The sequence below is a fragment of the Urocitellus parryii genome, chromosome 3, assembly GCF_045843805.1.
Source record: "Urocitellus parryii isolate mUroPar1 chromosome 3, mUroPar1.hap1, whole genome shotgun sequence".
Lineage (NCBI taxonomy): Eukaryota > Metazoa > Chordata > Mammalia > Rodentia > Sciuridae > Urocitellus > Urocitellus parryii.
This window is the reverse complement of record NC_135533.1, coordinates 119,257,851-119,273,933: the sequence shown is the minus strand read 5'-3', so window position 1 is coordinate 119,273,933 and position 16,083 is coordinate 119,257,851. Positions and strand designations below refer to the sequence as shown.

The window sequence follows — 16,083 nt, the reverse complement described above, 5'->3', positions numbered from 1 at the left end:
AAGGATCAGATCATGATGTACTGTCCTCAGGAGAATCAAGAGATTTCCACACAATGTGGAAGGCTCTCAAAGGGAACTTATAGAGCAGAAGAAACCACTCAATAAGGAATATCTGCAGTGTGTACCCAAATATAAAAGAAAACGCAACCAACAGACACACAGAGGGTCAGTGGTTGCCTGAGAGATTCTGTGAGCAGAGATAGAGGGAGGATTCCCAAAGGCCAAAGAAGATTGTGGGCAGGGGCATCAATTTTTTTGCCTTATTGTGCTAATGTTCACAAAGTTGTACAGATATCTCAAAATTAGTCAAAGTTTTCACTTATGTGTGTTTTATATTCTATCAAATATTTCATATTAGAAAATTTATATAAAATAAGGCTAAATCATATATAACAGACATACACAATGAAGGCTAAAGAGAAGAAGACACATTCTATAATTACTGGAATTAGGGAAGACTGAAGGATGGAACCACAGAATTCCCCATCAGAGGTCAAATTTGAGATGATCAGAGTTCCACTGGATGATTCAACACCGGAATTTCAGGTCAAAGAGGCCAGAGAATCCTGTTCAGCTCTTCAAGCTAAAGAGGAAAACAAATTTATATATTTATATAAATATGTCCTAGAGACATGCTGCTTTTATTGACTCTGAGGACAGAGTGCAGGAGGCTTATCACTCAAAGAAGTGCCCATAGATTCAGCTGGGCCTATAGTAGTGCTAGCAGAAGAATCCAGAGAGCAGCTCTAAGAAAAGATGCTGAGTGTTTGCCCTCCTGAAAAATGGAGAAGGGGTTCTCTTACTTCCCCATGAGCCTGAAGCACTGTGCAAACATTGATGCTGTTATCATAAGACTGACAGAAACAGTCAGCCTGTTCCTCAGGCTGGGGATCAGTGATGGTCACTGAAACAGAGTTTCCAGACTTATAGCCAGAGAAGTGATCACAGACCCTGAGGGTTGATTACTATTACCCTAGATGAGGACTTTGGGGTCATTTCAGGGGCTATTGGTACCAGTACACATTCCTGCCACCCCGAATATTGTTGCTGCTTCCAGCAAAGGAGATGATGACTGTCTTTCCTGGAATTCCAGACAAAGAAGGCAGTTGAGTCAGCACAAGGTCCCACAACCTGGATGTGGCAGAGACACAGGGTGATGTTTGTCTAAAAACAGGAGTAGAATCAGGACCCATATCAGAGGACTCCCACACTCTATCCATCCTCCATATCATGTCACCTGTGCAAAAAACAGGAGGAATGTGAGGAGGAGAGAACCAGGCCTAGGTAAATGCCATCTTGTGCTCTGCCTACTGTTCGTGAAGCTGAACAGAGTTTCCCCCAAGTCTCTCCTTTGTCCTCTTCATATTCTGAGAAGAGAAGTGTCTATCCATGCAAATTAGATTTCTCCAGGTTTCCTGATTGCACCCTGGGTCCTGGTTCAGATTCCTGTACATAAAGATTCCATGTGGGTGTTCAGGGGTGGAGTTGGGTTGGCTCATAGATGTGGGAGGTTATGTGGGCTCTCTCTTCTCCAGTGAGAAGTTCCACAGAAAAGGGCAGAGGAGAGTGTGGCTGTAGACTCACTAATTCAGACCTTTGTTTACCAAACTGGTAGCAGATCTGATTTTATTGTGCAGTTACCATGTATATAAACTAAGGCAGTAGCAAAGCAGATTACAGGCAGCCACCAATGAAATTTCTGCTAACTGTCCTTGCAGCGTCCAATCGAGGAGTGGGCTGTGGAGCAAGTGCAGGGACTGCAACACATAGCCTACAGGGTAAGTGGCCTGTCGCTCATATGCCTAGCAGGAGGGGAATGGCCTGCCACTCAGAAGTCCTTAATGGATGCCATGTATACAGTACTCCATGCACTTCTCCCCACAGGCGTTCACAGCTGGGAGCCCTAACAAGAGAGCATCAGGCAGAGCCAAGTGGCTCATTACAGTTCTGGTTACTTTCTGACCCATCTTGCCTAGTCTGTAATGCCCACTGTGATCCAAGAACATACACATCATCATGTGACACTGTGGTCAAACCCCCTGAGACAGTCCTCCATTACACTTCCTCTGCCTAGGGGGCAGGCCAGTGAGACCCTTTGTGGCCTCTCCATTACCTCAGGATGGCCTTCTTGCTTTCCTAAGACTCCTAATGTGGAATTCATGCATAGTTCATTTGACTCCTCCCTAGATAGGTCTAGGATGGTGTCTTTGATATAAATTCTTCTCAGTTCAGGGTTAAGTAGGGTAACAAAGTTTCTGGACTTATTAGTATGCAGGTACCATCTAGGTTTTTAAGCTTTCTCAGTTCACATGTTTGTAACCCTTATTATCAGCAAGTGAGACTGAGGATTGTGACTACGTGTCACTCACAGCCATACATCACTTTAGCTACCATTGGCTACATGGAATCTCTGCCTCAGGGGACAGAGGCACTGAGAAGACTCAAATTGCAGGAATCATGAATGTCTTCAGACATGGATAAAAATTCACTTTCTCCTAGACACTGGCAGGGAAGTATGTGATGTCAGCATGAATATCAGCATTTGTTCATATTTATTCATTATGATTCAGTGTATTTCAAAAGAGTCCTATGGTTCCAACTGAGGGTGTAAATTATATTCTGAATTAAAAACACTTTTTATTTCCTTTTGTTTTGTTTTATTTGTATTAAGGTGACAGTAGAATGCATGTTAACATATTATACATAAATGGAGTATAATTTTCCATTCTCTGCTTTTACATGATGTAGAATTACATTGGTCATGTATTCATATATGCACATAATAAAGTAATGCCTGATTAATTTTACTGTATTTCCTATTTTCATACACCCTCCCTTCCCTTCATTTCCTGTGTCTAATAAAAGTACTTCTTTCTGTTCCTTTCTGCCTGCCCTAATTGTAATTTAGCATCCATACATCAGAAAGAACACCCACTCTGTTTTTTGAGATTGCCTCATTTCACTTAGCATGATACTCTCCAATTTAATTCATTTACTGGGAAATACCATAATTTCTTTTCTCCTTATCATTGAGAAATATTCCATCTGAGTATATATACCACACTTTCTTTCCCCATTTATCTGTTGAAGAAAACGTAGGCTGGTTCCTTATTTTAGCTCTTGTGAATTAGGCTAGTATAAATGTTGATGTGGCTGCATCACTGTAGTATGCTGTTTTTAAGCCCTTGAGTATAAACCAAAGAGTGGGATAGCTGGGTCAAATGGTTGTTCCATTCCAAGTTTTCTGAGGAATCTCTATACTGCTTTCCAGAGTGCTTACACCAACTTGCAATCCCACCAGCAAAGAATGAGTGCACTGTTTTCCCACATCCTTGCCAACATCTACTGTTGCTTGTATTCTTGATAATTGCCATTCAAACTGCAATGAGATTGAATCTCAGTGTGGTTTTAATTTGCATTTCACTAATTATTGGAGATGCTGAATTATGTTTTCATAATTTTGAAAATTCTGAATCCCAAGATAGAAAACAAGTGACATTCTAGGGCCTAGAAACTTCAATATTTAGGAATGTAACTCACCTCGTAGTAGTTTGGTACTTTTCAACTCTAGCACACTTTGTAATTGAATATAGACAGGATTAAAAATCAAGCATTATGTGTTTTTTTCTGTGATGGAATAGTATACATTGTTGAATCTAACATTTTTCATATTTACGAAAGTGATAGTATAGATACTGCGACACAAAACTACATTTCTAAGTAATATATTATTTTAAAATAAATTACACATGTAATGTGTGCATTATAAAGTGATTCAAATTCATGTTTAATATATAAAAATTTAATCATTATTTTCTTTCTTTCTTCATTTACCTACATGTGAAAAATAGGCAATATAGATCCCCTTTTGATTTTCTTTAGTTTTAATGAAAATTTATTTCTCCACCTTCACATGGTTCTCTCAACTTTAATGATTATTAATTTCTTGCAGATTATTTCTTTCTATAAGCCAAACTAAACTTGACCTTCAATTCAGAAAGAGCAAGACAAAAATGTTTTCTCTACTCCACTACAGATCAGAAAATTTAATTCTCCTCTTCTTCATGAGTGTGCCCAAATCCACCAGCACATGCAGATTTTTTCTTTGATTACTCTCTTCTCTAATTTTATCACCAAATATAAACACAGTATATTTATTTATTTATCTATCTATCTATCTATTTATTTATTTTCAGGAAAAATGCACCAAACACATTCACATTTATTTTCTTTTTTTGAGCAAATGACAAAGACCTAGTTTACCAGATTTTTAAACCTAAGCTTAACATTACATATTTAAACAATTGTCAAAACTTTACTAAGTTGACAGCATTCATACACAACTAGAAAACAACCTTAAATTTATATTAAACCAGAAATGTATTATCATTAATGCATTAATATATTTCATTACTACATACTGAAAAAAAATCAAATTACTTCTACAGGAGCCTCATCCTGGCAATGTTAGTTCACAGCAGGCTGACACTACTTGGCTCACAAGTCAAACACAATGCGAAGCAGATCCAGGCTGCTGTTAGAATACAATCTTTTCCTAGGATTACTCAAAGTCAAGGCTCACCTTGGATTACGCTTAATGAAAAAGCAAACTGCAGACAGAGACTACAACAATTTTAAAGACAAAAAAATGGTCCTATTGCGTGGTCCCAACAATTAATACAAAAGTCTATGACAAATAGGAACACCGATGAGCTTTTTATAAATACTTTAGATTAAATACAATTATATTGAAAGTCGAGTTCCTCTGAAATCTTCCAAAAAATGTTCCTGTTAATCCTCAAATGGTGCTTGCTATAGTTTAACATTTCTGTTAAATGCATAAATGTGTGCATTGAATTACTTGTTATCCAAACATAGCAGCTGCTCCCTACCATTTATCTTTAGGACTTTAACTGTCCATCTTCTTCAACTTCTACTCTTTCTTGACCATTCTCGATAATTCTTTTGTAGTGATTTCTCTCCCATTTACTATTTTTGTAGAAGTTGATATAGATTTGAAGTTACTCATCCCACTACCACTAAATGCTGTAGAAGATAATGAAGTAAGGTCACCATGACCTAGTGACCCAAAAGAAGTAAATCCTGTATCAAATGCAGAAAATCCACCTTCAAATGATGGAAGTCAACTGAAAGTGGAGAAAAACAAGCCTGCACCTCGGTTTCTGCTTCCTCGGGGACATCTTTGGTTCCCAACAAAATCTTCAAATGGGTCTTCAATGAAGTGGAAGGAAAATGGGTCCCGTCCACCAAAATATTCCCTGAAGACATCATCTGGGTTCCAGAAGGTGAAGCCAAACTCAAATGGACTGTCAAAATGACTTCCACCTCCACCTCCACCATTTAAGCCTTTTTTGCCAAACTTGACATAGACATCCCGTTTTTTTTAGTATCTGATAATAACTCATATGCCTCAGCTACTTGTTTGAATTTCCTCTCTGCTGCTTCTTTGTTTTCAGGATTTTTATCTGGATGCCACTTTAGTGCAAGTTTTTAATATGCCTTTTTGATATCCTCAGGTGAGGCATGTCTCTGCACGCCTAGAACTTCATAGTAATCCACCATGTTTTAATAGGTTGTTGGAACAAGTCCAGTGATGCAGGAGACAGGTCGGGGTGGGCAGAAAGGTGCTCAGGGTGTGTTAAGGCTGCTTTGGTGGCAATGGCAGTGGCTCTTCGCACTTTCCTTTCTCCAACACCAAACAGGAAGTAAACCCAGTATATTTACTCTTTACACCAAGCAACATGAAACAAATTATATAAAATGATAAATGTTTTGGAAAAAATTGCAGATACAAATAAGAACTGGAAACTGGTGCAATCACTCTGAAAAGCACTATGGAGATTTCTTCGCAAACACGGAATGGAACCACCTACTTATCCTACTCCTCCTCATATACCCAAAAAACATAAAATCAGCAGTCTAAAGTAATGCAGCCACATCAATGTTTATAGAAGCTCACTTCACAATATCCAAGCTATGGAACTAACACTGGTGCCTTTCAACAGATCAATGGAAAAAGAAAATGTGTATATACATACACAATGGATATTACTCATCCATAAAGAAAAATGAAATTTAATGTTTTGAATGACCAACAATAAAAAATAAAAAATAAATAAAATATTTTTATAATAAAAAAAAGAAATTATGGCATTTGCAGGTAAATGGATAGAACTGGAGACTATCATTCTAAAAGAAATAAACTCATACCAAAAAGCCAAAGATTGAATTTCTCTCTATGATGTGTGGATGCTAACCCATATCAAAGGATAGTAGGGAGGGAAAGTATTGAAGTTCAGTTGATTACACAAATGGGGAATGAAGGAAAGGAGGGATGAGAATAGGAAAGACAGTAGAATAATAGAATGAATTGGACATAACTTTCCTGTGTTTATATATTAATAAATGACAAGTGTACTCTACATTATGTTCAACCACAAAAATGGGATCAAAATTGTAATGGGTTTTACCTCATATATGTACGATATGTCAAAATATACACTACTGTCATATGAATCTAAAAACAACAAATAAAAAATAAGCACATGAAATAACACAAAATCTTATCTATCATTACAGTGTGCATTTTGAAGTAGTAATAAAATGAGCTACAGAACTATGAATGGTTTAAATATTCCACAAAGTCATTGATGTGAAAATAAACCTATACTAAAACTGTATGTTCATTGTGCTTCCAGGTCCCTGAAGGTGATGTGGAAATAACAAGAAATGATGACTTATGCTCTACTAGCATGGACTCATCCATTTACTAAAGCCATCTGTGGACTACTGCATGGATGCATGCAAACATTGGTTATTAATAGGAAGAATAAACCACTTAAATGAGGATATTATCAGGCTATAATAATTCCTGTCTTCATTAATTTAAACACAAGTGCAAGTTCTAAGATTACTGATCTGGAAGACTTTAAATGCACACTATTTTCTCAACCAGGCTTGATATTATGACAAAAGGAAAAAAAAAAAAAACATTTTAGGGCTGGGGTTGTGGCTCTGATGTAGAGCACATGCCTAGCACGTGTGAGACACTGGATTCAATCCTCAACATCACATAAAGCATAAATAAAATAAAGTTATTTGTCCATATACAACTAAAAATAAGTATTAAAAACCATTTTATTATGTTCTATGTCTTTTGAGTATTGAAATTTGAAAATGTTGAAAAATATCTCAGAGCAAAAAAGTTTACTTTTAACACTATTTATTTTTACTACTTCCACTAGAAGCAGAACTTATAAATACTATTATTTGTGCAGTTTTCATTAGTCTAAGATTAAAGAGTTTTTTTTTTTTTTTAAAGTAAATAAGCCAGGAGTGGTGGCACATGCCTGTTATCCCAGTGACTCTGGAGGCTGAGGAAGGACGATTTCGAGTTCAAAGCCAGCCTCAGCAAAAGAGAAGCCCTAGCAACTCAGTGAGATCTTATCTCAGAATACAAAATAGGGCTGGAGATGTGGCTCAATGGTCAAGTGCCCCTGAGTTTGATCACTGGTACCACCACTTAAGAAAAAGCAAATAAAAAGAAAAAATATAACAAGCTCTAAAATGTCAATCTGCAGAGGTATCAGGGATGTTTATATATTTAACTCGATGATAGTATTTTAAAGACAATGCATTTACAGAATTCAATATCTAATTTGTAAGTATAATTGCTGGGTCCTGATGGATAGGCAAAGGAGGCTTGTGGGCAGAGGCATGGATTCTTTTGCCTGATTATGCTGATGTTCCCAAAGGTGTGAAAAGGTCTCAAAATTTATCAAACTTTTCACATATAGGTGTTTTATTGTCTGTCAAATATTTCCTGTTAGAAAAGTTACATCAAATTAGGCAAAAACATGAATCACAAACATAGAGAATGAGGGATAAGAGGAAGTAGACACAGTTGAAGAATTCTGAAAATTTGGAAGAATGGAGGACGGAACTACAGTTTTCCCCATCAGATGTCAAGTCTGAGATGACTGGGGTTGCACTGGCTGCCTCACCTCCTAATTTTCAGGAAAAAGAGATAACACCATCCTGTTCTGTTTCTCAAGTTAAAGAGCAACACAAATTTATGTTTATATGGAGACATTTTCCTAGGAACATGCTGTCCTGAATGACTCTGGACAGAGTACAAGAGGCTTCTCAAAGAAGCACCAGGAGATTCAGCTGGGCCTATTGCAGAGCTAGCAGAACAAGCTATAGGGCAGGCCTGAGCAAAGCTGTGGGGTGTTTATCCTCCTGACAGATGGTAAAGGTGTTCTTGTCTTACTTCCCCATGAGCCTGGAGCACTGTGGGTGCCTTAAGGCTTTTGTCATAAGACTGACAGTAATAGTTGGCCTCATCCTCAGGCTGAAGCCCAGTGATGGTCAATGAACCAGAGTTTCCAGATCTGGAGCCAGAAAAACGATCAGGGACCCCTGAGGGTCTATTGCTATTACCATAGATGAGGAGTTTGGGGGCTGTTTCTGGGAGCTGCTGGTACCACTTCACAGTATTGCCATCCCCAATATTTGTGTTGCTCCCAGTGCAGGAGATGGTGACCTTCTGTCCTGGAGTCCCAGAGAGTGAGGGCTGCTGAGTCAGCACAGACTGGGCCCAGGATCCTGGAATTGAGAAAACATGGAGAACATAAGTTTTGTTTAGAAACAACAGTAGAATCAGGGCCCATATCAGAGGACTCCCACACCTTATCCCTCCTCCATATCGTGTCACCTGTGCACTGAACAAGGAATGTGAGGAGGAGATAGGACCGAGCCATGGTGAAGGTCATCCTGAGCTCTGTTTACTGTTCCCAAAGCTGAGAAGAGTTTCACCAAAGTCTCTCACTTGACCTCTTAATACTCCCAGAAGGGGAGGGAATATGCATGCAAATTAAGTTCCTCCAGGTTTCCTGATTACACTCTGGGCCCTAATTCAGACTCTAGTACATAAAGATGACATGTGGGTGTGCAGGAGTGGAGTAGGCCTGGCTTAAGGGTGTTGGACGTCACAGCTGTGAGCCCTAACAAGAGAGCATCAGGCAGGGCCAGGTGGCTCATTACACTAGTGGTTCCTTCCTGACCCTCTTAACTGGTCTGCAGTGCCCCCTGTTGTCCAAACTCATGCATATCATCCTGTTACATTCTGATCAGAATCCCATGAGACAGTCATCCCCACTGTCTTTGCCTAGGACACAGGCCAGTGAGTCCCTTCTGTGGCCTCCCCATCACCTTAGAATGGCCTTCTTCCTCTTCTCAGACTCCTCATAGTGAATTTGTGCATAGTTCTCTTGATTCCTCCTTAGACAGGTCTAAGATGGTATCTTTGACACATTTTTTTCCTCAGGTCAGAATTAAACAGGTAAACATAAACTTTATGGTTTTATTAGCTTGCAGGGTACCATCGCATTTATCCACAGCACAAAGACTGTTCCACAGGTCCTTTCACATTGGGCTTGGCAAGGAACTCAGTTGCAAAATCTTATGAGTAGCTATTTGATGCTACTTAGAAGATACTAGTATGCATGTCTTTTAGCTTTCTCAGTTCACATGTTTGTAACCTTTATTGTCAACAAGTGAGAATGAGGGTTGTGACTATGTGTCAGCCACAACCAAATAGCAATTCTTTCACCATTGGCTACATGGAATGTCATAGCTGCTGGAAGGACTGAAAGGACTCAAATTATAGGACTAATGAATGTCTTCAGACGTGGATAAGAATGCATTGTCTTTTAGGCCCTGGCAGGTATGCAGGTCGTTTAGGCATGAATATCAGCCTTTTGTTCATATTTGTTCAATAATATTCAGTGTATTTCACAAGGGTCCTATGATTCCAACTAATGAAGTAAATCATATACTGAATTTTTAAAACCTCTACATTTTATATTATATTTTCATTATTTATTTTATATTTTTTGTTATTATTTATAGATGAAATTACAATGCATTGTGACATTATAAATATATAGAGTCTAACTTTCCATTTCTGGTTGTAAAGTTTTTGTATTCATATATGCACATAGAAAAATAATGTCTGATTCATTCTACTATCTTTTCTATTCCCATTCCCACTTCCTTCTTTTCATTGCCCTTTTTCTAATCCAATGAAATTCTATTCTTTCCTACCTCCCTTCATGTTTATTGTGAGTTAGCAACCACATATCAGGGAGAACATTTGACTTTTGTATTTTGGGGGGTATTGGCTTATTTCACTTAGTCTCCAGTTCCATCCATTTACTTGCAAATGTCATAATTTCATTTTTCCTATGGCTGAGTAGTATTCCATTGTGTATGTACACCACATTTTCTTTATTACTTAATTAGTTGAAGGGCACCTAGGCTGCTTCCATATATTGGCTATTGTGAATAAAGCTGCTATAAACATTGATTCAGCTATGTAAATGCCATTTATAAGTCCCTTGGGTATGAACTGAGGAGTGAGATAATTTGGTCAAGTTGTGGTTCTATTTCAAGTTTTCTAAGGAACCTGAATAATGCTTTTCAGAAAGGTTGTACCAGTTGCTGTCCCACCAACAATGTATGAGTGCTTTTTTTTTCCAAAATCCTCACCAACATTTATTATTGCATCTATTCTTCATGATTACCATCCTGATTAGAGTGAGATGAAATCTCAGTGTAGTTTTCATTTGCATTTCCTTAACTGCTAGAGATGTTGAATATGTTTTCATAATTTTGACAGTCCCAGATCCTAGGATAATCAAAGTGCCATTCTAGGGCCTGTAAACTTCCATACTTAGAAATGAAACTCAAACCACGATTGGTTGGTACTTTTCAACTCTATAACAATTTGCAATTGAATATAAACAGAATTAAAAATCAAGCAATTATGGTTTTTTTGCATACATTTTTCCATCTAATATATTTCATATTTATGAAAGTGATAATACAATGATTGAAATACATAATTTACATTTCTGATTAATAGATTATTTTAATATGAATTAAAACTGAATGTTTGCATTATCAACTAATTTAAATTCATAAATTTTAATATATTAAATTTTAATCATTATTTTCTCCTTTCTTTCTTTCTTGTTTTCTTCCTCTTTCCTCTAACTATGAGGATAGGCAATGTAGGTCCCCTTGTGATTTTCTGTAGTTTTAATAAAAAATTATTTCTCGACCCTCACATTGTACTCTCAACTGCAATAACTAATTTTCTGCAGATCATTTTTCCCCCACAGGCCAAGTTCCACTTTCCCTTAAATTCAGAAAAAGAAAGACAATTTTTTTCTTTACTTCATTGCTGATCAACATGTTTAATTCTTTTATTCTTCATAAGTGTAGCCAAATCCCCAAGCATATACAGAGTTTTCTTTTGATTATCCTATTCTCTAACTTTATCTACAAATATCAACTCAGAATATTTAAGCTCTTCATACCAAGCAACATAAAACAAATCATATGAATTGATTAATGTGTCATAGTAAAATTTCCAGATAGAAAATAAGCACATGATGGTGGAACAGTAAACTGGTGGAACCACTCTGGAAATCAGTATGAAGATTCCTTAGAAAACTTGGAATGGAACCACCATTTGACTCAGTTATCCCACTCCTCAGTATATATCTAAAGGACTTAAAATCAGCAGACTACAGTGATGCAGTTACAACAATGTTTATAGCAGCTCAATTCACAAGCGCAAAACTATGAAACCAACCCAGAATCTTTTCAATAGAAGAATGCATAAACAATGTGGTATATATACAAAATGGAATATTACTCAGCCATAAGGGGAAATAAAATTATGGCATTTTCCAGTAAATGGATGGAAATGAGACTATCATGCTAAGTGAAATATGCCAGTCCCCAAAATTCAAATGCCAAATGCTTTCTCTTATACACAGATGCCAACCCATAACAAGGGAGAGTAGGGAGGGGAAGTATAGAAGTTCATTGGATTAGATAAAGAGGAATGAAGGGATAGGAGGGGGAACGACAATAGGGAAGACAGTAGAATGGCTCAGGTATGAATTTTCTTTGATCATATATGAGTAAACGGCCAGTATAACTTCTCATTATGTTCAACCACAAGAATGGGATCATAATTGTAATGGGTTGTACTCATAATGTATAATGTTCAAAATATACCCTAGGGTCATGTACATATAAAACAACAAATAAAAATGAATAAGCACATTAAATAACACTAAATATAATCCATCAATACACTGTGCATATTAAAGTAGCAATGAATTAAGCTACACATTTATGGAATGATTTAAATGCTGCACAAAGACACTGACATGAAAATGAACGTACAGTGAAACTGAGTGTTCTCTGTGAGTTCAGGTGACAGAAGGTGATGTGGAAATCAAAAGAAATGATCATTTATGCTCAGATTGCTAGAGCTGACCCATTCACTAAAGCCAAGCTGTGAATTACTGTATTCATGCAAGCATACACTTGTTATTCACAGGAAGAATAAATCAATTAAATGAGAATATTAAGTTACCACTATAATCCCCTTCTTTGTTAATTTAAAAACAAGTGCAAGTTCTAAGATTACTAAATAAGAGCACTTTAAATACAGATTATTCTTTCAATCAAGCTTGATATTATGACAAAAATAAAATAAAGTAACTTTATTGTTATGTTCTAAGGCTTTGGAATATTAAAAATTGAAATTAAGCTTAAAAAATATTTTACACAGAGCAAAAAACCCACATTTTTAAAACTTTTAAATTTTACAGCTACCAGTTGAAGCAGGACATCTGAATTATGTTATTCACAGGGATGGTTTACCTAAGTCTAAGATTTAGAAGTTCAAAAAAGCATATAAAAAGACAAAATAAAGTAGACTCTTATATGGCAATTTACAGACACATCAGAGATCTTTACATGCTTAACTCAATGATACTTTTTAAAAGACAATGCATTTACAGAATTGAGTGTCTAATTTGCAAGTACAATTATTATTTCAAGATGCATAGACATTGATCACTGCTAAAATTTTATTACATGTATATAATTCTGAATAATTTATAATTTAAATAAAACATTGCTATATAGAGAGTTATAATGATATAATGGGTTATTGACTTGATGGGTTTCGACTTCTGTGCTATACCTCCTTTACAGGTGATAATTGATAATTTTATTATTTTTAGTATTAATATAATTTTGGAAGTTTTTTGATTTTGCTTTTTACAGATTCTATAACATTGTGTAATGAGAGAGAATTATGGTATGCCACTAAAATAAACCAGAATCTGATGTTTTATTTATAAACAGTGAAGTTATTTTTAAAAATTTTTTGATATTATTTTTTAAAATTTTAATTTGTTATATATGAGATCAGAATGAATTACAATTCTTATTACAATTTTGTAGAACACAATATTGAACACAATTTTTTATATCTCTGGTTGTATACAAAGTATATTCACACCATATTTGCATCTCTATACATGCAGTTAGGTTATGAAGTCAATCTTATTCCACCGTCTTTTCTATCCCTATGCCCCTTCCCTTTTGGTTCTATTCCTTTAACCTATCAGAAATTCCTCTATTCATCCCTTGCTCCCCTTCCCAACCCCACTATGAATCAGCCTCCTTATATCAGAGAAGACATTCAGCATTTAGTTTTTTGGGGATTGGCTAAATTCACTTAGCATTATATTCTCGAGGTCCATCCATTTATCCACAAATGCCATGATTTTATTCTCTTTTATTCTATTGTGTATGTATACCATATTTTCTTTATTTGTTCATCTACTGAAGGGCATCTAGATTGGTTCCATAGTTTAGCTATTATGAATTGTGTTGCTTTAAACATTATGTGGCTGTGAGCCTGTTGAAAGCTGTTTTTAAATCCTTTGGGTGTGCTGGAATAGCTGGGTCAAATGGTGTTTCCATTCTCAGTTTTCCAAGGAATCTCCATACTGATTTCCCTATTGGCTGCACCAATTCACAGTCCCACCAGCAATGTATGAATGTGCTTCCCCCCCACAACCTTAACAACACTTATTGTTTTTTGTATTCTTAATAGCTGCCATTGTGACTGGAGTGAGATGAAATCTTAGAGAGATTTTGAATTGCATTTCTCTAAATTCTAGAGATGTTGAACGTTTTTTTCATCTATTTATTAACTGATTGTATATATTCTTCTGAGAAGTGTCTTTGTCTGTTTAGTTCCTTGGCCCATTTATTGACTGGGTTATTTGTTTTTATTTTGTTGTTGTTATTTGTTTGTTTGGTGTTTAGCTTTTTGAGTTCTTTATATACCCTAGAGATTAGTGCTGCATCTGATGTGCTTGTTGTAAAAATTTGCTCCAAAAACATAGGTTCTCTATTCACTTTCACTGATGGTTTCTCTTGCTAAGAAGAAACCTTTTATTTGAAATCCATGCCATTTAATGATCCTTGATTTTTATTCTTCTGCTAAAAGAGTCTTATTAAGAAAGTTGGGGACTAATCCGACATGAAGATTTGGGACTACTTTTTCTTCTATTAGATGCAGTGTCTGTGGTTTAATTCCTAGGTATTTGTTCCATTTTGAGTTAAGTTTTCTGCATTGTGAGCAATAAGTGTTTAATTTCTTTATGTTGCATATGGATTTCCTGTTTTCGCAGCACCATTTGTTGAAGAGGCTATCTTTTCTCCAATGAACATTTTTGGCACCATTGTCTAATAAAAATAACTGTAATTATGTGGGTTAATGTCTGTGTCCTCTATTCTGAACCATTGGTATTCCAGTTTATTTACATGCCAATACCAAGCTGTTGTTTGTTACTATTGCTCTGCAATTTAGTTTAAGTTCTAGTATAGTGATGCCACCTGCTTCATTCCTCTTGCTAAAGTTTGCTTTAGCTATTCTGGGTCTCTTATTTTTCCAGATGAATTTTATGATCGCTTTTTTCTATTTCTCTGAGAAATGTCATTGAGATTTTGATTGGAATTGCATTAAATCTATATAGTGCTTTTGGTAGTATGGTCATTTTAATAATATTAATTCTGCCTATCCAAGAGCAAGATAGATTTTTTCATCTTCTAAGGTCTTTTTAATTTTTTTCTTTGGCTTTCTGTAGTTTTCATTGTAGAGGTCTTTTATCTCTTTTGTTTGGTTGACTCCAAAGTATTCTATTTATTTATTCATTTTTGAGGCTATTGTAAATGTGGTACTTTTTTTCATTTTTCTTTCCAAGGATGTGTCACTGATATACAGAAATACCTTTGATATATGGGTGTTGACTTTATTTCCTCCTACTTTACTGAATTGTTTACTAGTTCTAGATATTTTCTGGTGGATTTTTTTTTTTTTGGTCTTCTAGGTATAGAATCACATCATTGGGAAATAGTTATATTTTGAGTTTTTCTTTTTCTATCCATAATGATTTAATTTATTTTGTCTGTCTAATTGCTCTGGCTAGGGTTTCAACAACTAAGTTAAATAGAAGAGGTGTCTTATTTCCATTTTTACAGGGAATAGTTTCAATTTTTTTTTCCATTTACAATTATGTTAACCTGGGTCTTAGCATAGGTAGCTTTTATGATGTTGACATATGTTCCAGTTATTCCTAGCTTTTCTAGTGTTTTGAAAATATATGGGTGTTGGATCTTGTCAAAATTTTTTTCTGCATCTATTACAATGATCATATGATTCTTATCTTTAAGTCTATTTGTGTGATTAATTACATTATTGATTTTTGTATGTTGAAACACCCTTGCATCTCTGGTATGGACCCCACCTTAATCACGGTGCACTACCTTTTTTATATATATTTTTTATTTTATTTGCTATAATTTTAATGAGGATTTTTGCATGCATGTTCATTAGACTTATTGGTATGACATTTTTTGCCTAGTTTTGAAATTAGGTTGATATTGGACTAATAGAATGAGTTTGTAAATGCTTTCTCTTTTTCTATTTTATGAAATAATTTGAAGAGTATAGGTATTAGTTCTTCCTTATAGGTCTTGAAGAAGTCAGCTATGTATCCATTTTGTTCTGGGCTTTTCTTGGTTGGTGGGCATTTGATGGCATCTTCTATTTATTTGCTTGAAATTGGTCAGTTTAAATTGTGTATACTTTCCTGATTCAATTTGGGCAAGTTCTGT

At 35.7% G+C, this 16,083-nt stretch overlaps 1 pseudogene and 1 gene segment (V, D, J or C); both read right to left on the bottom strand.

Moving 5' to 3' along the window:
- Positions 1 to 4,857: 4,857 nt before the first annotated feature.
- On the bottom strand, positions 4,858 to 5,583 carry LOC113177255 (dnaJ homolog subfamily B member 6 pseudogene; annotated as a pseudogene).
- Positions 5,584 to 8,254: 2,671 nt separating this feature from the next.
- On the bottom strand, positions 8,255 to 8,795 carry LOC144253742 (immunoglobulin lambda variable 1-40-like). The segment is given in 2 exon segments: positions 8,255 to 8,628; positions 8,738 to 8,795. Coding segments are annotated over 2 exon segments (432 nt in total).
- Between the last annotated feature and the right edge of the window lie 7,288 nt (positions 8,796 to 16,083).